Source organism: Lycorma delicatula, chromosome 1, assembly GCF_047948215.1.
Source record: "Lycorma delicatula isolate Av1 chromosome 1, ASM4794821v1, whole genome shotgun sequence".
In the NCBI taxonomy this organism is placed as follows: domain Eukaryota; kingdom Metazoa; phylum Arthropoda; class Insecta; order Hemiptera; family Fulgoridae; genus Lycorma; species Lycorma delicatula.
Window position 1 is genome coordinate 310,958,957 of NC_134455.1, and position 24,447 is coordinate 310,983,403.

At 29.8% G+C, this 24,447-nt stretch overlaps 1 protein-coding gene across 1 annotated transcript; it reads left to right on the plus strand.

Annotated features, from left to right (window-relative positions):
- Positions 1–672: 672 nt before the first annotated feature.
- LOC142333943 (uncharacterized) lies at positions 673–20,514 on the plus strand. The gene is made up of 2 exons (XM_075381573.1): positions 673–845; positions 17,256–20,514. The coding sequence occupies exons 1-2, from the start codon at positions 731–733 to the stop codon at positions 20,285–20,287; spliced, it is 3,147 nt and encodes a 1,048-aa protein (XP_075237688.1). The 5' UTR covers positions 673–730; the 3' UTR covers positions 20,288–20,514.
- The last annotated feature ends 3,933 nt before the right edge of the window (positions 20,515–24,447 follow it).

The following is a 24,447-nucleotide window of genomic DNA, read 5'->3' on the forward strand; positions in this document are numbered from 1 at the left end:
AATAAAATCTTAAAATAAAAATTGAAGGTAATATTTTTTACCAAAGCCTATTTTGAGATAAGTGTTAGATTTTAATGAATTTCTGAACTGGCTTTGGAAATATTCAGAAAAATAAGTTCCTTTATATTCATAATTAAAAATAATTAAATCGAATTTTAATTTATTGAAGTTGTACCTAACTTTTGAAATTGCCCATGCAAATACAGATTAGATTTATTAGATTTTGATTAGATTTATTCATACGAGCGTGTATATATATATATATATTTTAAATTGAAGTTCAATAATTCATGCTATCAACATATCAAAAATATTATACCTGCATTATATCTAAGAGAAATTACTAGCTATATGAACTTGTATGAAGTCACGTATACATATATATACTCACTCACACAAACACACACACACACACACACACTCACAAACATCATATTTTTTAATTATTTTCTTTATTAGCTTACTTCAGTTAATAATTTGGTAATATCCATTAGTAATTTTGCATTAATGCAATTTATTTCTGAGTATTCTAATTATAGACTCGAGACAGGAACACTACAAGACAGGAAAGGGAAATATGTACTGCGAGGAAACCCCCATTGTCTCATCAGCTGAGCGGTAGGTATTCCTCAGGCGTAGCTTGAGTAAATCCTTATGCCAGTTTGATAGATTATCATGAATATTACTTGTTAGACCTGCAGAGGCGGGCAAGGTGGTTTATAAAGCTGCTATGAACTTGCCGGACCACAATAGTTGTTGCGAGTTTAAGGTCACGATGCGGCTCACGTCTGTGCTGTTAGCAGCATTAACTGTAGTGGTAAATCTTCATGCAGCTTCAAGTCATGGTAGGCAAATTTTTTCTATTATTTGATTATATTTGTTCATATTTATTTTTTTAATAAAAATAAATAGCAATGAAATCGTTTAATAAATTTAATTAAAATATTTTCTACGTCCATTAAATATATAATTTTATTTCGTAGGAGGTTTACTTTTTCTTTTCTTTTTATACTCATTGATATAGACAAAAAAGATATGACTACTTCTAAATAAAAATAAAATTTTGCAATATTTGTTATTTGCGGAATAAAAAGTGATAATGAAGCAGTTAATCATCTAATTTATTATTGTTGTATTAATAAGTATTATTTCAAACGCTTATTAATTATTAACGAATGAATTATCATTAATTTTGAAACAAAAATGCTTTATAGAATTTTAAATCTATAATACATTTTAGATTTTATTGAATATTTTCAATAAAAGTAAATCAATAAAAATTTTAAAATGGATAAACTCGGGTTATTGTTCAAAAAACTATGAGACTGTTTGAAAAAGAAATCAAAACCTTTGTTCATAGCCTAGTTTCATTTCTTGTACTTTTTTTAATTTTAAACTCTTAATTATGAAAATTCAGTGTTAATTAGATTTAGGTAATCATAATTTTTTTTTTAATTGTATAACTGAAGCTAAATTAATGTGATGTTATAATAAATAAATCCGATAAACATACGACTGGAACAATCTTTAAAAGTTAACCCATAATGGTAAATTCACTAAACAGATAAATACTTTCAGATTAATTAAAAACATATAAGCATCTCAGCCTTTATTCAGAGATCCGGGTTCGAATTCCGGTCAGACATGATATACGCTACAAAATTGCCATTTTCATATTCCCATCCACAAGCTTCGAGTTTATATGGTGAATTAATTCAAGAGGAGAAAAAAATTGTTCTAATAATTAAAGTAAATATATTTTTAAAATAGATTTTAAATGACCGGATAAATAAATAATATTTATTAAAAGGTTGATAAGTAATAAAATGTACCCATTTTGTATTCTAATCATTATTAAATTTTTTTTTATATTATTATTTTTAATAAACATAATATATGCAGTAGATAGTTCGACTTGTAATTAAATTTATTTTAAAAAATCGCCGTGAATTCAATGGCAGGCTCTCTGCCATTGAGTTCAATGTTTAGTAATTAGTGTTTTGTTAAATGACTTTAAAAAATCGATTATTGCCTTATTGTCATTTAATTCTAATATAATATTATAATGTATAAAGCAAAACAACGAACGCTTACAATTACTTACATAGCTGTAAAAAAAAATCCGTTTCTTATGTTTAATATTTCTTGTTTGTTTTATTTATATTTGTGTACATTCTATTTTTAAGAATACATATTATTAAATTACATAATAATTATATAACATGCTATTAAATTCTAAATACGTACAAGCGCATATTATATTTTTTGCTGATGTATTTATCAATTAACTAGAAAAAAGAAAAATTCTTCTTAAACGTATCAAATTTTGCCAAGTATTCGATATTTTTTCAGAGAAATTATTTCTGTTGATCATTCAAGAGAAGAAGAATAAATGAATATAAGGTCAATCGTAATTATAATTTGCACATTTTCTTCCTCCTTAATTTTTCGATATTAAATGAATTTTGTTTTACAATGGTATACATTGTCAGACGATAATATAATTTACATTAGACGTACGAAATAACATATATTATATGCATTTGTGTTTTAGGAAAAAGGTATATTTGAACTGGCGTTCATTAAAATATAAGCTTTATGTCAATTGTATTGGAAAAGTTTTATGCAGTTTTATTTGCATTTAAGTGGGAATAAATTAAATGTTCATTATACAATCTTCTACTTTAATGCAGGCCACAAATATTTTTATTTTTTTAATAAACGTAATTTTACGTTTCCGGAGTCATTTCTTTGAGCAAAATGTTTTAAACGTTTATTCTCTTTTAATAAAAGTTTTTATGGTGTAATAGTTCAATAAAATTATTTTGATGTCATAGTGAAAATGAATTGAATTTATTTAAGAAAAAACTTGTTTAGTATTCCATTCTGTAATTAATTTATTAATGTAGAACTTCCGAATTATTAAGTCAAGATAAACACAATCATACCTTTTTTCCTGAAACTATTCAAGTTGTTTTTATTGGAAATTTTATTTCCCCTCTTTAAAAGCAAATAATTCAAAAATTTCTTCTAAACAAGTGAAAATATACTAATCCAATATTTTTAGGGATCTGTCATAATGATATCACTATGAGTAATAATGAGGAATAATATTTACAGAATTTTTCTTAAACGTTAATTATAATACATAGATAAAAATCTACAAAAATACTTTAAAAGTAATAACGCTCATATACGCATAGCCTCTGCGTGAAAATAAAACGTTGCCGGTATCTAAAAACTTTCTTAAACTTTAAAAGTACGTAAAATGTGATTACTTTATAAAAAGAAAAATAAAGTATTTTTTCTTAAAAATACGAATTAGAAATAACTCCAATTTGAAGTTTTATAAAAAAAAATTTGAATAAAATTATGCTTTAAGATAATTCTTCACTTATAAATACATTAAAAAACCAAAAGAGTAAAATCCTACAATAAAAATAAAACAAGGAAATACTAAATAAAAGTTTAGAAAACTAATTACCAAAACAGTTCCAGGGGATCAACATATTAAATGATTCTGAATTAATTAGAATCGGGTATTTTAGACGTGGTAAGGATGAAAACGTCAGTATATCTTAGGATTTAGCAACATCCTAGGGCTACAAAACTTTCTCCAGCCTCCCTGCCCGGCCGATGTAGCTAATCCAAAACATTTTTATAAAATATGCTTTATAATATACTGACGCTATTATCTATATGAATTAGATGCTATTATGTATAATAAATTATACAGATATTTTCTTTGACAAGAAAATATCTTTTGGTAGAGTAGTTATCGATTATTTAACAGCTAAGTTAAGAATAAAAGTTAAAACATTTTCTGAATTATATTTAAAACAATTAAAGCTTTAATTTTAAATATTTACAATTTTTACAACTTTTGTAATTACACTACTGAATAATTGCAACTCTTCTAAGGCTAGAAAAAAACTCTAGAAAAACGGCGATAGATGACACTAGAGAAAAATTAAAATGCAGCTTAATACATTTTCCACAGCTTCTTTTGATAAAACTAACACATTATAATTAACAGTAATTACGATTAATTGCAAACAGTAATTAAAATTGATTTCATTAAATGCTAGTAGGAAAACTGTAAGACATTAATTGTAAAATAAGTTTATAAAATAATCGAATCATAAATAATTCATGATATTTAAGTAAGATACGCAATTTTTATTTATTTATGTGCAATTGATCTACTTGTATTGTTTTCTGTGTTCCTTTATTATAGCAATAGGTTATCGGTTCTTCTGCATATTTGAAATTAATCTAAATATTTCAACAAAATTTGTTTAATGGGTTACTTTAGTTGTAAAAATAGTAATTTTTGCTACATATTTTAGGTGGAGGCTTTCTTAAAAGAAAAATTTTATGGTCGCGTAAGTGATATGAAAATATTTTTACATTTTCATTATTACAAAACTTAGCATTCATTTGTTATTGTGTTATGACATATATAGTCTGAAGTCCTTATGATATTCAAAATATCTTTCGGCCAAATTTTAGGAGAATTCGATAGAAAACTTGAATAATAAAATAAAATACATATTTGGATTTCAGATAACCCCAGCTCATTCTAAAGTAGTATTTTCTTTAATTTCTTTCCATCCCTTTCCTTATGTCTATAATGGAGTAAGCTTATTCATCCTTACGAATGCTTCCACAGTCTTCTTTCGATAAAATTAACACATGATAATTAACAGTAATTTTTTCTATTGTAAATTTTCCCATATTTTAATTTAAATAAAGTAAATCTTTTTAAGAAAATAACCCCATTAACATAAAAAAATGTACAAAACTACAAGATATGTTCTTCGAGATATTTACAAGAAATTTACTTCTTTGTACAGTAATCTAATATTATTATTTTCTAATTTTTAGTACGTTTTTTGAAAAATAATTTATATATTTCTTGGAAAATATATGTGTTTAACCAATATAATTACAAACAAAATTTTTAGGTAATCCAATATTATTTAGTTTTTTCGATTATTAATTCACCGAAAAGGTACATAGTAATATAATATGAACATTTTTCCGCGTGTGACAAATTTCATGTCTTACTGAGATTGAACAGGAAATCTTCTGGATGAAAAATAAAATTACTCCGTGAGTCAGCAATAATCGGCTTTATTCATCCCATTTTAATTTTTTCATCTTAAACAGTCCGCCAGAAAAATTGATATATACTTCTTTTTTTTGCTTACTTTTATTTAAGTTATTATTAATTTCATTATTAATATCAGTTGTAATAAAAAAAAGTAATTAATATTTATGACATCATTTTTTTAAGAAGTTTCATTAATATTTTATCTATTGACAATTCAAGGTTGCAGGAATAATAATTTTAGTCATTTATTATTCCGTGTCTTAGAAGCATCGTAGTTATTATTAAATATGTTACATAGTTATTAAATTTGTAAATTAAAGTTACGTTCTGATTTAATTGTTTTTAATAATTGAGAAAAGTTTTTTAACTTTTTTAACATTTTTTAACAAAAAATTTAACATATTTTTAACAACGTACATGTTTAAATAATTGCTAACTATTCTACCAAAAGGTATTTTCTATTTAAGTGAAATTTTAATAAATTTTATTTAATATTAGTGTTTTAAATAATATAGTCCTTCAATTTATCAACAAAATTGAATGGTTTGTCTATACTCAAAAACTTCAAGTTGAGAACAATTTAATGTATTGCTTTAATCAAATTGTCAGAGAAATTGCTAATAATATTATTATACCTTAAAGATACTGAGATAATTAATATTACTTTTCAATTATATTGTAAAGCTGCTTAATTAAAAATATTGATTTTATACCAAGTTTTTTCCCCCCGAATAGTTTACCTTGGAATAAATTAGATCATTTATTTTTTTGTAGTTTTTACAGTTTTTCTATGTGCCCAGTGCCTCTTCCTTTTTTCTGATATCTCTTTCTTTCATTCTTCAGAAAGTTCAACGTTGTTGTATTTGTGTTTCGGTGATTCTTGGAAGCTTTTATTTTCATCTTTTAATATCCTCTTTAAAATTTCTCTTTCTCTTACAATCTCTTCAGTTCTTTTCGGTCTTCTTGGACTTGTGTGAACCATTTGCCTTTAGTTTTTTTTACTTTAGAAGAAATCAAAAATTTTTTTATTCAATTTACTGTTATTCATTCTAAGTAAATTGGAGTAAATCCAATTCGTCTTTTCCTTATCGTACATGACAGTTTTTCATTTTTAGTATAAATTTTGTTATTTGAAATTAATTTTACCTGATTATTTTGAAATTTAGGATCTACAATTTTTTTTATAATTTTCTTTTCTTTTTTTCTATATTTTCTAGAAGAGCTTTCATGTACATTCTTAGGGTTTCTGCCCCATACAGTACTTCCGACTTTATCACAGTTTTTTTAGTGTCGAAATTTTGAGTTTCATGATAAACACAGTTTGTTATATGTTTGTTTTTGTTAGCTGGAAAGCTCACTCCATTTCATTACTTCTAACTGTTTCGCTTTTTTATCTAAAGAAAGACATAATATAACTTAACAAAAATTTACAATTTGAAATAGTTTCACAAAAAATCCGATGAAAGAGGTCATTCATTATTTTTTTTAAATTTAAACAAAATCTACGTACTCCTCTTTTAACTTGTATAATACACTGTACTGTCAATATTATTAAGTTGTTTTATATAGAATTACTTCACTAAGCATAATTTTTATGTTCGTTTTATATTTACGCAAGTACCACAAAATTTAAGATAGTTAGAAATATAACTAATTAGTTACATAATTTTCTTTTACAAATTAATTTTCATAGAAGTACAAAAGTACAAGTTCGGAGCACATAAGAGCATGGATTAAGTTATCTTTTGTACTTAAATGTAAAAATAAAAAAAATATTTTTTTTGTGCATGTGTTTTAGGTTCTCACATACATGAACTCAAAAGTAAACCATTTAGATCTTGTAAGATTTGTAATAATCAGATCCCCTATCTGTTACTCAAAACTGTACAGTAGATTTTCAAGTAACAAAACGTTTTGCCGTTGGTAAAAAAAATTAAGTTTTTCACTACAATAATGAAATTTAAAAGAGTTGTCTATGTTAAACTAAACAGTATCTGGCTCTTTGGGCTACTAAAGTTAAAAAAAAGAATTTTTTTTAAAAAAAGGCTGCAGGAAGTTTTGTTGCTGAATTTACGCAGATTATAATGAAAAATATGGAAAATGGCGATTTGGAATTTTTCCCTAATCTTAGCAGACCGTTTTAACAAATTCATTGATTAAAAAGCTATGATGATATTAAATAACTGTCGATTAGTTTTTGTATATTTATTATTTTAGAAATTAAATTTTGTTATAAATACTGCGCATGCATTATTATATATAAATAAATAAATACAAAATACAATAAATATATATGAATAAATTATTGAATATAAATACATATTGCAATATTTTTAATAAAAAGTAACGGAGTATTAGTCGTGAATATATATTATTTTCATATATGTATGTTCACAATAAAGCCGTGAAATAATCATGTTGACTCGATTTATTACGGTGTTACTAGAAAATTGTGTTTATTCCTATATTATTATTATTTGTTGTTACTTCTTCCATAAAAATAATTTAATTCTGTATATTACTTCATAAATATTACCTGGTTAACACAAGGAATAGAAATATGGGAATTGGTATGAAAATAGATGTAAGAAATAATCATAAATGCATATTCTCCAACACAACACTCCATATTCTGTGAATTTTTAATCTTATTTTGTAAAATAGTGTGTTAACACTACTCTTCTCGCACGGTAGGTTGATAGTTCAAGGCCTCAAACCAGTCATTTTTTGTCAAAATAAATAATTTTCGTTACTGCTCCTAGTCACTGTTTTGTTCTCGAATCTTCACTCGTAACATATCCATGGATATAACAAGTTTAAATTAAACACATAACGTAATGTAAATACATTACAGAACAAGAGTCAAAGCTGCCCAAGAGCTCCAGGAATCAGTAAGTTTAACGAGATAACTGGAGGCTTTCGGAATAATTACGAAAGACCAATGTAGTTTTAAAAATGTTGCCTTTAACTGAAAAGGATCAAGCTATTATTTCATTTATCCATAACTTTTCATCAGAAATAAAGGGAAATTGAGAAAATAAATAAAGCTTTAATGACAAAAACCTTTTTATAGGAATAAAGTATCTAAAAAAGATAAATTATAACTTTTGTTTTATTAAAAGAAAATTAACAAAGGAAAAATTAGGATTAATATGATAGCGAATATTTTCATAAAGTAAATTTATTTTCGGCTGTTCTAATAGAATTTTTCATTCTTCGTATATATTATTGCGAAAGGGTTTTATTATATTATCATCATTTAAGGTTCAATTTATTTCAGAAATATAGCTATTTCCAAATGCCTTCACAACAATAGCGAATTAAATAATAAAAAATTTTAAATCGAAGTTATTTAATTAATTGTTTTTATAGCAAATAATAACACAAACTATATTTTTTTATAATTTACGAGATGTATAGTGCATCGTCATCAATGATTTTTTTTTCAAAAGTAATAATACAGCATACTTACATGGAAAACCTGTTTACGCATAGATATAAATTTTTTTTTTAGTAATAATGTTTCTCTCCTTATACAAGATACACGCTCTTTCAAGGGATTAGATATATTGAGAATTATCTGAATCTGTAATTACTAACTAAAAACAAGCAATTAAATTATAAACTGACAAATTGTTTAAAAAAAATTACAAAATAATATATAATTAGTTTGGTAAAGAACATCTGAATTAAATATTGAATCCTCTTAACGTAAACAATTTCTAATTATAATGCTACATGTTTATTTTTATCAACCCTTTTTTATTTCTTGGTTTCTCTTTATGCTATTTTTTTTATTTCTTTGTTTCTCTAATTAGTTAAGTGTGGCATATACTAATAATTAGTTAGGCAAGATAAAATTTTAGATATCACTACAAGGAATTTATTAAAATATCTTTCATTTTTTCCGTCGCCTGTTCTATACCATAACCTTTAATTGTTAAAAACTCTACAGAGACAGTTAAAGATATTTAAATTATTTACAGAGGAAAAAATTAATGAATAACTTTTGTAATCGATGTTTTAAGTGTTAAAAAAATTGTAATTTTAGAGTAGTTCCTCTCCAACTAGACGTAAAATTAAGGAAGGAGTTATTTTTTTAGTAATATAGTTATGGTTTCCTTAAAATAACATATATATTTGCTTCCTTGTACGAAGTAAAGGAAATATTGTGATCACGAAAAATTTCTATTTTATATTTCAACGGAAATATTCATTTTGACTAGTTTCGGTATTACGTCTGTACGTACGTTTCTCGCATAACTCAAAAACAATTAGACGTGGGATGTTGAAATTTTGGATTTAGGACTGTCGTAATATCTAGTTGTGCACCTCCCTTTTTGATTGCAATCGACTTAACCAAAAGTGTCAAAAAATACAATCATTTTTGGATTTTGGACTTTTTCTTAACTGCAATAATAATTCCTCATTGAGAGCTTTTCAACGATATATCATAAGTGGTACTTATTTTCATTGGTTCCAATGAAAATTTTAGCCAAATAAAATGTTAGTGAAATATTTGGATCTTACAAGGGAAGGCTATCGGTTCGAATTAGACTTCACCTCCTATTTTTTTTTTACCTTTTGTTTTAATTTTTTTTTTTTTTTTTTTAATTTAAATATATTGATTTAATAATTATTAAGCCGTGATTTAAAAAAAAAGTTTACAATAAATAATTCAATAATAATTTTTAAAAAATATAAAAAAATCAGAAATTTTTGTGAAATAAAATTTTATGTACTTTTAAAAAAAGGTATAAATAATTTAATGATGCCTAATTTATGTATATGTAATATACATAAATTATGTATACATATACATTTATGTATATGTAATAGATTTGGTGAAACATCTGATTATTTAATATTAATTGCTAATTATAATTAAGAGTCGTATTGTTTTTGAATTTCCAAGTTTAACCTCCGTTTAATTTTATTTAGTTATTCTCGAATTTCTGTTTAATTTCATCTAAATTAAAGTTAACTACAGAGTGACTGAAAATTAGACCCCACAAGAACAACACATACACTGAGGCCTACATGCCTGATCTTTAATAAATTGCAAAAAATTCTTATCTTTTAGTTCATGACTCCTCTGATATTGTCGGACAATATTCTCCCTAAGTCGGAGTATATCATAATTTCGTTTATTTGTTTTCGTTATCAGTTATTTAATCGCTCTTTGATTTGATATAATTCTTCTGATCTCAATTTGTGTACACGTTCTCTAGTTTTGAAATTTTCTCTCTTTATATGCATCGTCCTTTTTATTCTTGCTTTGGTTTTAACGTCTTCTACCTCTTTATTTTTATCATCTTCTCTTAATTGTTTTATTCTTCCCTTCTTCTTAACATCTTTTCCTTCATACTCATCATCTTGTCTTTTTTTTTTGAGTTATATTTCCTCATATTGAAGAAATATAACTCAACTCTTGTATTTTTCCTGTGTGATTGTTTTTCATTTTTGATTATTCACCAAATAATCCAATAATAACAACTGAATATTTTACATCGTGTGGTCGAAATTAACATTTGTTACCAATATACAGGAGCTCACTAAACGGAATAGTTTAATTATTATTAGCTTGTATTTATACGACACACCAGAAATCTAAAACTTTTGTTAGTCAAAAATTGGAAAAACGAAGATAAGAAGAAGTTACTTTAAGTTTCATTTTTCCTGACAGCCAAAAGTAGGACGCTTGTTGTTATTAAAAACAAAGTCCATATCGTTTTTCGGTAGGAATTTGTATCTTCTTTCAAATCGCTTTCAACCATTTTGCTTATGGGACAGACTTAGTTATTTTAGAAATTTGTAACTACTATGAAACTACTGAACGTACATTATTTTACAGAACTAATTATTTTATTTTTGTTTTTTTTATTATTATTATTTATTTATCTTTTGTTAAAGTTAATTCAAAATAAACCAAAAAAGAAGATATTAAAATAGGTTATATTACCGCTATTTGTTTCTGTAGTTCCAGAAATTATTACATTAAGCGATGCTTTAAGTGAACATATAAAATATTGTTTAATATTATAGTGAAGAATAAATGAAGAATGAACAACAATTTACAATTATTTAATAATAATAGTAAAAATCAGTTATATGTAAAGAATGATTATAAAGCAATACAACGTAGTTGTTTATTTATAATAAAAATAAAAATTAAAATGTAATATAATTAATACGTAGTGTTTCTGGAAATGACAATAAATATTATGTCATAAGAAATTTAATTAGAAATAAAGGAAAAATATTGAAAGAAGTCAAGTAAAAAAATCCCTTAGTAGTCTGTTAATCACAAGAAAGCATTGTTCTCATGTCGTCAGATACATGTAAACAAGTTTAGTTCCCTTAACTGCTGGTTTGTTACTTGGGTTTGCCACCTACCATCATTTTTATACTTTGAAAGAATAAAATCCAACCTTTTTTTCTAGGATATTTTATATTATCTATAATTAAATTCTTATTTCATTTATTTTTGTAAATTATATTTTGTTTAATGTACATTAGTTCTTTCCTAAGCAATTATTAGGCTCTGTTGTAGGTGGTAATGTTTTACTTCAGTTAGAATACATCCATCATCACCTGTCAAATTATTTTGTCGATAAAAACAAATTGTATAAATTACATAAGAATGTAGCTTTTGTTACAATAGCAATCAACTTTCTTTTTTTTTAAATGAGTAAAAAAATGCCTTTTAACAGCTAATAGAAAATGTAACAATATTGTTAAACTTGTACAGAATACAGGGAAATATTAGTTATTTTTAATTAATTCTCATATTTGTATTATATATTTTTAATCAAATGTAGTTGTTTTTATTTATTTATTTTTTTAATATTATTAAAAATAATTTCCCATTAATGTTTTTTCCTTTTTTTAAAAAATAAAAAAAGGTTAACGTAGACAAAAATAATATTTACAAACATAAAGAAAAAAACAAGGAAGACATTTTAAATAAAGAAAAGAAGGCGTATGAATAAATTACATATTAAACGTCAGATTCATTTCAAGCGTGAAACTAACATAAGTATAATTTGCAGTAGAAGATATTATTTTTTTGTAGCATAAGTTATGCCTGCAAGCTCGAGCTATTATTTTGTATAAGTGCACTGCCTCAAAGTTAATAATTTTGAATATTTTTTTAAAAAATAAATTCTCAATTTTTTCTTTTCTCAATATTAAGCGTTTTCATCTAGATCTCTGCTTCGTCAGAATCTCATGAAAAGAACCGTTAAATATATAGTATTAAATATAGATAAATATTAACTGGATTAAAAAAATAATTTCAAGAGTTTTATTTACCGTTTCACAACAGAAAAAAAAATTTTAAACTATTAGAAGTAAGTAAATGAGATCTTATTTTTACAAATAAATATTTTCTGCTGTGTGGACACAATTTGCCCGACTTTCATTTAAAAATAAATAATCATTAGAAGAATTATCTCACCTACCCAGCTACAAAATTTGTGTAACAACAAAACTTTCTATTAAAACTTTGTTACCTACAAATGAATGATAATGATTTAAAATAAATGAAAATTTATATTTTTATCAAATTTTCTTGCGATATCCTTGCATTTCGAAGGATTCTCCTCGTTAAAATTATCTTCTGATAAGGTATAAGTTTACGTAATGTAATTTTTTTATTTTTATTTTATTTGGTACGAAAAATTACGTTTCACCAGCTTGCAAAAATTACGAAGATTAAATTTTTTTTTTAATTCTTAAAAAGTCTTCAAAAAATTTCATTGGATTTTGATAAATTGAAAACAAAATTCAGTCCTTTTCTAAATTTTACCCTCTCCCTCTGGAAACCGTGTAGAACGTGATTTAATCCTTAATAAATCGTAAATCGAACCGTGGGAACTCTTCCAAACTGTAATTCCAAAGTCTTCCTAGATAGTAATTTAATCAACGATTGAAAGTATTACTATACTAAAAAATTATTCACTAAAAAAACTGCACACACGGTTTAATACTTACTACTTACCAATTAATGGAATTAAATGGATAAATTTTAACTTTAAACCTTCCTTAAAGATTCCTTTTCAAAAGCCAAATTCCAACCCTTAATATTACATTAAGTACGTTATTTATTATAAGGATTTTTTACTTCTTCCTAATTTTCCAGTTCTAATTTTTTATGTACGAGTACAGATTCAACTACTTCTTTCAGACCTTTTTTCAAACAAAACTTTCCTTTCTGAAGTTCTAGATTAAAATATATATTTTATCTTAATAAATTTGATTTGAAGAATTATTTTTGACATATATATATATACTTTCCACCCCATCACGGCTTCACCCGCGCTATATGGATAATTGTTTTTCGCGTCGCAGTTAGCGGATGTTTAGCCGGTCACGGTGAGCAAAGTGAGCCCTTCTCGTTTAGCCAGTGGCTCACCCCCTGGAAACCTCTGTGTTTATCAAACTAATGCTTGTTGAGAATAATAATGATTAATAAAAATTCTATTCAATTTAATGCCTGTTCAATTTATAAAAACTATCAGTGTATTTTAATTTCTTCGAAGTAACAGTTTGATCAGTATAGAACACACTAATTGGTTTTTACACTTCCCGACGTGGCTTCGAAATATAAAACAGAATTACAAACATAAATTACCAGCACAACCTTAACAAATTTCATAAAGATTGATTCAGTATAGCAAAAAATTGCAAAAATATAGAAACGATTTATTTATTTTTACTCCTTAAAATATTAAATTTAAAAAAATTCGTAAATGATTTTTAGATATTTATTTGAAGAGTAATTGAAAGCCCAAATCGAGTGAATAAATTGTTCAGTATAGTTGGAAATGGAGAAAATTTCCAATAATTTTTCGAAGATTTTTACCTTTCTTCACCTCTTTCATTGATTTTTTATCGAATTTCAAAAATCTGGAAATTTGTCTTTATATATTCATATGATGATTACACTCACCAAAATCAGGTTGATATCCTCATTTTTTACCAAGAAATTAAAAAACCCGTAAATTTCTTTGTTACTTAATTTTAACTCTTTCTATAGGATTTTAAAAAATGTCTTTCTTAGCGCACTTACACTGTAAGAGAACTTGTAGACAAATTTTCATCAATTTATCTTCAGTAGCTTTTGCTGATCGTTGATTATGAATCACTCACTACATGTTCGTTTACATATATATACGAGGGCTATTCAGAAAGTAAGGAACGTTTTGGAATTTTAAAAAAACCAAGTACAAGAAAAACTTTTTATTATATACATGTGAAAGAGGGACTAAAATACTACTTTTTAACATAATCACCATACAAATTCAGGCACTTATCATAGCGGTGGACAAGCTTTGAAATTCCTGTGTCATAGAATTCTGCCGCCTGTGATCTCAACCACTCATTGACGCACCCATCTTGCACAAAATGTGGTAGCCTAGCTTCTGTGAAAAAATTTCAAACAATAAAGTCATTGAAACTTGTGAGAAACATAGAGAAAGCTCAGTTATTGTGAAACGGCGGTTTTCACGAATCTTTTCGTCAACTTTGGAGACCAGATCGTCAGTCACAATGCTCGGACGTCCACTCTTCTCTTTATCGTGAAGTTTGTTCAGCCATTTTTAAACTGAATGCACCACTTCCTGACAGAACTTTCACTCATTACGTTGTTCCCGTACACTTCACACAGTTCCCGTTGTATTTCTATTGGTTTTAAGTTTTTTGCCAACAAAAAACGAATCACAGACCGCCCCTCACAACTGGCGGGATTTTCGATTGCAGCACACATTTCAAATTTGTATATAAAAAACGGGCAGTGCAGAGATGTTCCCGTTGTGACGGCTGGACGCTGACTGAGGTACCGGAATGGAATGGAATGCAAAGTTGGCAGGAGTCTATTACTCCCTACTTTATCGCAGAACCTGGACAGAGTCCCTTGCTGCTGGATCATTCTAATCGGGCTTGTTTTTTTAAAAGGTTATTTTTTTAATCTCGGATCTAATTTTTCAATTTTTGTCTATTATTATTTTAGTGAATTTAAGACGGATTTAATTGCATTCCAATCCGTTGTTAAACCAGCGTTATCGAACCCATTTCATGGGCCGACCGCGGAAGGCTAGGCTTATAAAGCCTGTCCTCCCGACGTAATTCCCCTTCAGACCGTCCACTGAAGTCCTTTCGGTGCTAACTCTTTAATAGGCTAGCAGGAATACGCCACAACGGGGCACTACCTATAAGGAGGGAGCAATGCGTCCCCTTTTCCGGAGGAGTTGCAATTGCTGGGTTATTTTATCTTATTGTAAGTTTTGAAAAGGAGAGGATGTTTAGAAGCTCTTCATCCGCTTCTGGTATGGCTGCCCTTCAGGACGCATCTCTGCTGGGCTCTGTTCCGGACTCCAGTCCGTGATGTTGAGACGAGTGGCTGGTCTTCCTTCTTCTTCATCTTCATCTTCTCCCTCTTCTTCTCCCGAAGACCTCTTCGTTCTTCTTTGGCCCGCGCTTTCCAAGAATTGGTAGTAACCGAAGTTACATACCATTAACCTGAGGTACCGAGCACGAGCACACCAATATATACGCGATTGGCGTGCGCCTGGCGGCGTCAGGTGGAAACGTTCCTTACATACTGAATAGCCCTCGTGTGTGTATATATATATATATATATATATATATATATATATATATAAATGTAGGTGTTTAGTTGCTGTTAGGATTTACTTCTTCTAGTTAATTATGAACATTCACCACTATACATTATTCCGAGGGAATAGGATACATACACAAATTACCAATAAAATAACAATATCTGCAACAGGGAATATATTGATTACTATGGTAATCCGAATTTTTAAAAAAAAGGATTGTTTTCACTATCTTTAAAGGATAATTAATAGAAAATTCCTGATATTTCACTAAATTTAATGCATAAAAATTTTCAAAATAACAATTTATCAAAAAACAGTTAAGAAACGAGAACATAGAACAAAATACTGTAGTTTAAATAATTTTCCAAAAGTAAAATACTTATATTTTAGTTTCTTTACATTTATTAATTTTAAAAATTTATCAATTACTAAAATTTCTATATTGATTATTTATTAAATACTTTTTTCAGAACAAATTGTTTTTTATAAAAAAAAAATCAATAATAAAAAATTAACTTTTAAAATTGTAAAGATAGATGTTACTACTGTCATTGAAATAAAATAAATTACTCTGCACTATTATAATGTTCTGATAGAAAATGAATCTTTTTTATTTTGGGATCGTATGTAGAAATATTTTTCAATGCAAATTATATATAAATGTTTAATAAGATTAGATTATTATTTCCCTAATCCCATCATATTCGAATTTTACTTGCTAATTTGTTAAAATTTAATTAATTAAATTTTCATTATTATTTCTTATGTTTTTCGAGTGTAAGCAATTAAAATTTCTTATATTGCTTTATAAAATTGTCATGTTTTGTAATCTAGAAGATATGTATTTATTAACCCTAAAATGATCAGTAGAACTGAAATTGTCCATTAACCAAATAATCTACTCCAGTATGAATAATAGAGATCTAAACGGTAGACATAATAATATTGAGTCAAATGGTTTTAATTTAATAACCATAGAAAATTAAAATGATTATAACGTAAAAGAAACAAATGAATTATTAAATGTCCATTTAATCTCAAAAGTAGCATGAACATAAAAATAAAATTAACTTACATCAAAAGAAAAAAAGATATTCCTTTAAATTTTAATGAAAAACAAAGAAATTAAATGTGCGTGCGTGTGAGTGCGCGCGCGTGCGTGTGTATTATATATTGAAAGAACACTGGTAATAATAAAATAGTATACGAGAGAGATTGTAAAAAAAATTGAATAAGAATGACAAATTGAAACTATAAAAGACTTATTTTGTAAACATATAGTCTTATTTACAAACATATAAATGTAATAAACAAAAATCCACTTGTGCTGATCATATTAAGGAAAATGAACCAATAATTAACTAATTAAATATTCTCACTAATTTTAATACATTTTAATATAAAATATAACATATATATTGCTGCTAGAATTCAGTTTGTTACATTACTTATTTACAATTATGATTAACATGCGTTTATTGTACCTTAACTGAAGTTGAATTTTTTTTTGTTTTCAGGAATTCTAGGTGAACTATTAAATGTACCAGGAACAATAGTTGGAGGCCTTATTGGTTCTGGATCTACAGCCAGTAGTAAAGCTCAAAGTTCCAGCTTCGGTAGTAATCTTGGTCCACTTGGTTTAAGTTTTTCTCAGTCCTCAGCCAGCAGTAATGCAGAAGCTGGTGGCAATGGGCAAAGTGGAGGAGGAGCTGGAAGTTATTCAGGATCAAATGCAGGATCTAGTGCTGGAGCAGGATCAGGAAGTTATGCCGGATCAAAAGCAGAATCAAGCGCAGGAGCTGGATCAGGAGGTTATTCTGGATCAAACGCAGGAGCCGGTTCAGGGTCTGAAAATTATCTGAGTTCAGGACCTGGAGTGATTAGCGGTGGTCACGGTTCATCAAGTAATGCTCAGAGTTCTGCAGGTGCAAGTTCTTACGATGGTGGATTTGATTTTCGTCCCCATCGTCCTCCAGGTCCTCCAGGCTTACAACCCCCACCAGGACCTCCAGGCTTTGGGCCACCACATGGTAAACCAGGATATGGTGGTAGAAAGCCTCATCCTCATCATCACCATCATCACCACCATCATCATCATCACAAAGACGAGGATGATACTGATGAATGGCAAGGCGGATACGCTGGCGGACAAGAATATGGTCAAGGTCAGGGTGGATTCGTTGGTGGTGGAGGCGGTCAAGGAAGCTATGGTGGAAAGACTGGGGGAAGTTCAGCTAGCAGCAGTGCTCAAAGTAGTGCAAGTAGTGGAAGTGTAGGTTCTGGTGGAAGTGATAAACTCTACCAAGAAAGTGGATTGTATAATTCCGGTTCTCCAGCAAGTAACGCCGGTGGATCTTATGGAGCATCACATGGATTGAATGGATACGGATACCAAGGTGAAAGCGGTTCTAAAAGTGGTTCTCAAGCTGGTAGTGGATCTTATAGTGGTAGCAGTGGAGGAACTGGTGGTGCAGGAGGGGGTGGAAAATTAACCTCTTCAACTGGTGGAAGTGGATCATATAGTGGGAGCACAGCTGGTGGTACTTCATATAATACTGGAGGAATTGGAAAGGAAGACGATATTGATGCAGCAATTGAAGAGGTTTTTGGAAGTGGTTCTTATGGAGGTAGTACCAGCGGAAGCAAAGCCAGCAGTCAAGCATCTTCTGCAGCTGGAGGTGGAGCTGGAGTCTATTCTGGTGGGGGTGTAGGTGGTGGATATGGAGGTAGCAGTTTAGGTGGAGGAAGTTCCAGTAGTTCAGGCAGTCAAGCCTCATCTTCAGCCGGAAGTTCAGGCGGAAGCCTAACCAGCGGAGGAGGTTATGGAGGTTCTAGTGGAGGCAAGTACAGTCCAGGAGGGTTAAGTGGCTCTGGTTATGGAGGTAGTACAAGTGGTTCAGGTAGCCAAGCCTCAGCTGGAAGTGTTACCAGTGGAGGAGGATATGGAGGGTCTACTGGAGGTAAATACAGTTCTGGAGGAGTAAGTGGTTCTGGTTATGGAGGTAGTTCTAGTGGATCAGGCAGCAAAGCCCCGTACTCAGGTGGAAGTTCAGGTGGAAGCCTTAGCAGTGGAGGAGGTTATGGAGGTTCTGGAACAGGTCATTATAGTTCAGGAGGACATGGAGGGCAAAGCGGTTCTGGTTATGGAGGTAGTTCTGCAGGATCAGGTAGCCAAACCTCATCATCTTCTGGAAGTTCAGGAGGAAGCCTTACCAGTGGAGGAGGATATGGAGGGTCTACTGGAGGTAAATACAGCTCTGGAGGAGTAAGTGGTTCTGGTTATGGAGGTAGTTCTAGTGGATCAGGCAGCAAAACCCCGTACTCAGGTGGAAGTTCAGGTGGAAGCCTTACCAGTGGAGGAGGTTATGGAGGTTCTGGAACAGGTCATTATAGTTCAGGAGGACACGGAGGGCAAAGCGGTTCTGGTTACGGAGGTAGTTCTGCAGGATCAGGCAGCCAAGCCTCATCATCTTCTGGAAGTTCAGGAGGAAGCCTTACCAGCGGAGGAGGTACTAGTGGGGGCAATTACGGTTCAGGAGGTCTAAGTGGTTCTGGTTATGGAGGTAGTTCTGGTGGATCAGGCAGCAAAGCTTCATCCTCAGCCGGAAGTTCAGGTGGAAGCCTCAGCAGTGGAGGAGGTTATGGAGGTTCTGGATCAGGTCATTATAGTTCAGGAGGGCACGGAGGGCAAAGCGGTTCTGGTTATGGAAGTAGTTCTGCAGGATCAGGCAGCCAAGCCTCATCATCTTCTGGAAGTTCAGGAGGAAGCCTTACCGGCGGAGGAGGTACTAGTGGGGGCAATTACGGTTCAGGAGGTCTAAGTGGTTCTGGTTATGGAGGTAGTTCTAGTGGATCCGGAAGTCAAGCTTCAGCAACATCCGGTAGCTCAAGCGGTAATCAATATAGTGGCGGCGCACTTGGTTCAGGAGGTAATATCTATAGCAGTGGTGGTCAAGGAAGCTCTGGATATGGAGGTGGAGGATTAACAGGATCTGGAAGTCAATCTTCTGCAAATGCCGGCAGTTCATCTGGCAGTTTAACAGGCGGAAGTCTGCACGGGGGCTCAGGTGGTAGCCAGTACAGCGGCGGTGGAAGTTCTGGTTATGGGTCTGGAGGTTCAAGTGGAGCGATCAGTCAAGCTTCTTCAAGTGCTGGGAGTGCAGGTGGAAGCTTGTATGATGAAGGATTTGGAGGTGGGAGCGGAGCAGGAAGCAAAGCTTCGTCATCTGCTGGAAGTACAGGATATAGTAGTGGTGGAAGTGCTGGAAGCGGTTCTCAGAGTCAAGCAGGATCATCGTCTGGCAGTTACGGAGGGAGTGGCAGTTCTAGTTTTTCTAAAAGTCAGTCCAGTTCCTATTCGAGCAGTTCTGGTGGAGGATCAGGTAGCGGCAGTAGCGCTAGTAGTCAGGCATCATCTTCATCAGGTAGCCACGCGGGCAATAACTACGGTCATCCTTCAGGGTCTTTGGACTTAAGGAGTAAAGAAAGTGATACTAACAGCAAAGATACTGCCTCAAATCTCGAAGACATGCTCGTTTTTTCTTCATAATAATAACTGTGCTTTCTAAAGGTAAATAAAAGACTATAAAATTATTGTTCGAATTTATCCAGGACTCTTAAACTTTTATGATAAAAAAAATACAAACAATTTTTATTATAAGAATTCCAAACTTTTTACATTGTAAATTAGTATTAAAAAGTCGTTTACTTAAACTAATATACTCGTCATAGTTTTATAAATTTTTGAACGATTAAAGTATTATTAAAAAAAATATATACTCTGTGATGTTTCTTTACAGACAGTTCTTTACAAGCATAATCTTTTAAATTAAATCTAAGTAAAATGACCAGTGGCGTGTTCTACAATATTATCAAAACGTTTCTGTACAGTGTAATATATTATTTTTATTATAGTAATTTATATGAAAAATTATTTATCTTTTAATAAAAAAAAGAGATTATAAAAGTAAAATAATAATTTGTTTTAAATACTGCTCCCCTAGTATTTTAAAATTTTAATATATTTTAATAATACAAACTATATGACAAAGGACTGAAATTGTGATTACTATTCTACGATTAAGATTTTAAAAACGTTGCTGAGAATTGTATTATATATGTAGATAAATCTACTCATATAAAGACAGAAATACTTAAAATGAAGATTAAAAATAGATTATGTCATACTTGTAATAATAAGTACTTCAAAATAAACTAAAATATTACTACATAATCACTTAGAAACAATGAATATTTTCTTCTTCACTGCGTTTCAGTGTTTAATCGTTTATTTCCATTCTTACTTTCTAATCAGATTGAATAATGAATGATAATTTCACGTTTTGAAGTCGATAAGTAATTAATAAGCATTATTTATGCCCTCTTTCAAACGAAGAGAATCATTTTGATAGTGTTTGAACATTGAATAGTTCCGTATGAATATCGCTCCTCATGGTAGTGTCAAATTAGAAAGGAATGTAATATTTACATCATGTCTGAAATACGGCAAGATTATTTCACATACGAGCTCGCTTTGCAAATAAAAATTTTGCTGCTTTAAAAGCAACAAATAATTTGTAAGAAAAGTACATGAGGTATCACTAATAAATTTTCCTATACATTACCTATAATATACCAGTCATAAATGGGATAATATAATTATATTAGCAACATAATTATTTATTTTTTGTATTTTTAAGTTAAAACGTGCGCGCGCGTGCGTGTGTGTTTGTGAATATAAACGTCCTTTGAGGAATTAGTTATTCCAGGAAGAGGAAAACAAGAAAGTACGGTGAAAGAATAGATGTCAGAAAAAAAACATAATTGTAAATAACCAGTGTTTTAAAAAAAAAACATACTTTTCTATGGTTTTCTTTAGAAAAATGATTTTTTAAAGATATTCTAATGGGACGTAAATCATTTAAAAAAGTGAAATAAAAAAGTTAAGCGAAATATTACTGATAAATAACCATGTATCCCATTAATTAAATTAATTCAAAGAGAATAAAAAGTATAATTACGTATTAAACGTAGAGAAATGAAAAAGATTAAAACATCTTTAAGATTGTCAACATTTATATTATTCGCATATGTAGTAGTAATGCTCTTTGACACTACTTGACAAAATTGTCATATTATGTGGTTTTAAATTTTAGTTCAAAGCAGATATATTTATACCCTTATCCCCCTTAAACAAGATTCTTTCCTGAAATTTCACTTGTTTATAAATTACAAGATATGTTACATATTTAAAAATCGAGAGGATCCCAGGTTACTATTAGGTTGGCCGAGTCGGCCATCAATTTGTGACTTATCAGACTCTTTTCGAGTATATCTAATAATTAATTAAACCAGTATTTTTGTAATAATTCAATATTAGAAAATCGATCAGTTTTAACGTCATGCTAAAAGGAACTTACTAGTTTCTTTTATTAGTATCCTATATGGAAAGGATAGGACAGACTAACATCTAGCTATTGAAATTTATAATCTTGAATTAAATATCGCCTTAGTTATAAGTTTTAATTATAATGCCAAATTATTTAATTAATTTTGTATCAATTTTTATGGAACAATCAGCATACTGCACCGTTCTCCAAGGTAGACTGGGAGTGATTTTTCTTTCATCCAGAAGATTCCGAGTTCGAATACTCTTAGATATGGTATTTTTCACAAGTTACAAATTTCCGTACCAACTTCTCTGTACAAGAAGTCAGGATCAAAAATAGTATCTTGCCGCAAACAATCACCAAATCCATGAAAATAATAACTGGGAATAAAATGATCGTTAAAAACAGCATTCTTCTGAAGTTTAATCAGGCCGATAATTTACAGTAAATCAGAAATAATAGCACGGTAACCAATATTAGCTGGGGTCCGCTGCATAGAAAGAATAATATTATTCTGATTTTTTTAGTAGTTTATTTATACCGAAGTAATATATTTACAAAATAGTTCTTTGTATTTCTTGTTTTTAAAATCGTATATAACCCACCGGGTTGGTCTAGTGGTAAATTCGTCGTCGTATATCAGCTGATTTCGAAATCGAAAGTTCGCAGGTTCAAATCCTAATAAAGGTAATAGCTTTTATTCGGATTTGAATACTACATCATACCGGTGCTCTTCGTGATTTTTTTTTAACATCACCAAGGCAACCGGTCTTCGCCACCAAGCATAACACGGTCACCTCAGAGTATCGTGGCAGCAGTCTCTACCCTTCTTGTCTGGGCACCTTTTGCAAGGGGCTCACCCATGGAGATTTTCCCAGCCTCAAAGGAACACGCCGACCTCTCTTCTGGACAGCCGACGCATTCCTCCGCTGGAGAGGTACCCTTCCGACCCTAACCTTCAAGCTCCCGGAGCACTTTTCACGTGCCGAAAATTTCCCCGCGACCGTCTCACACCTTGAGGATCCTTCATACCATCACCGAGAAGCACCAAACCAATCACTCTTGCATGTGAGCGGACCAGTACACCCTAGGCATGAAGACTCTCTCTTGCCCTAATCGTCGCCACATTTCAATCCCAATTTTTTTTTTATAAAACCCTTTTGCCCCACATCTCACTGCCAATGTGTTCAGTTACCAGCATACATTATCAGTGCACTTCCTTCCATTCCGCTGTACTAACAAGGTACCTGAAGTTTCCCATATTACTAGCGCAAATTAATAAAACGAAAAAACAAAATTGAACATCAAACATGACAGACATTATGTCATACAACGTCCAAGAATATTGTTCATACCCAGTGTTTTTCCATAAAATAGGCACAGAACCTTATAATAACAATCACATAACAATATGCCTCTGCCAAGACATTATTTCCCATGTCTTGCAAACATAGCTACACTAACATACACTACAACAACATTCAATAATATTACAAGAAAATTACAAATTATAACACTAACCATACGCAGTTATGATGAACTTCCAACAATTTTATACATGATTACGAATTACAGTACTAACAATACATGATTCTGACAGAACAATTATTAATCACTATTCAAATATGCTCGTTGGTTGCTTATTATTCGAGAATACTTATAGTAAATACAATTACACCTAGGGTCTCAATATAAATTTCAAATTCCTATTGCTACAATATATAATTATGACAAATTTTAATTAACATTACAAGATGCAGTGACAAAATAATCACCAAATATCATACCGGTATGCTCCATGGTAGTTCATATTTTAAAATTTTAAATTAAATACATTTATATCTAACACTTCATCATCATCACCAATTACTACTCTGACAATACCAGATTTTGACAAAAAATAATTTTACAGATTAACTACAAATTATAAGTTTAATAATACATAATTTTGCAACAACAATTGCTAGGCACCATACAGACGTGTTCCGTGATTGCCTAAAGCCCAGAATTGTTTGGTAAATACAATTAAAACCTTTTTCGTGGTATGGTTTAAATTAACCACATGTCTCAGGAATTGTCGGCCTGAGTTTGTTCAAGATTACACATTTACCGACACAGTTATATTGCACTGATAAGTTGTTTGCATTTATAAATAAAAGTATTAAAAAAAAATCGTATGATACATTATAGCAATTATTAATCCCTATTTTGGTTAGTATAACTTATAATTCTCATTCGGTTTGTTTTTTTATTATACAGTATTGCCTAAGCATGATAAATTGTTAAGTTGTTTATTCATTTAATAAACTGTTATTTATTT

Excerpts from the sequence above, each read along its gene's own strand:
- LOC142333943 (XM_075381573.1), top strand. The coding sequence starts at position 731 with ATGAACTTGCCGGACCACAATAGTTGTTGCGAGTTTAAGGTCACGATG. Across the intron at positions 846-17,255 it reads TCATGCAGCTTCAAGTCATG|GAATTCTAGGTGAACTATTA; the intron begins GTAGGCAAATTT and ends TTTTGTTTTCAG.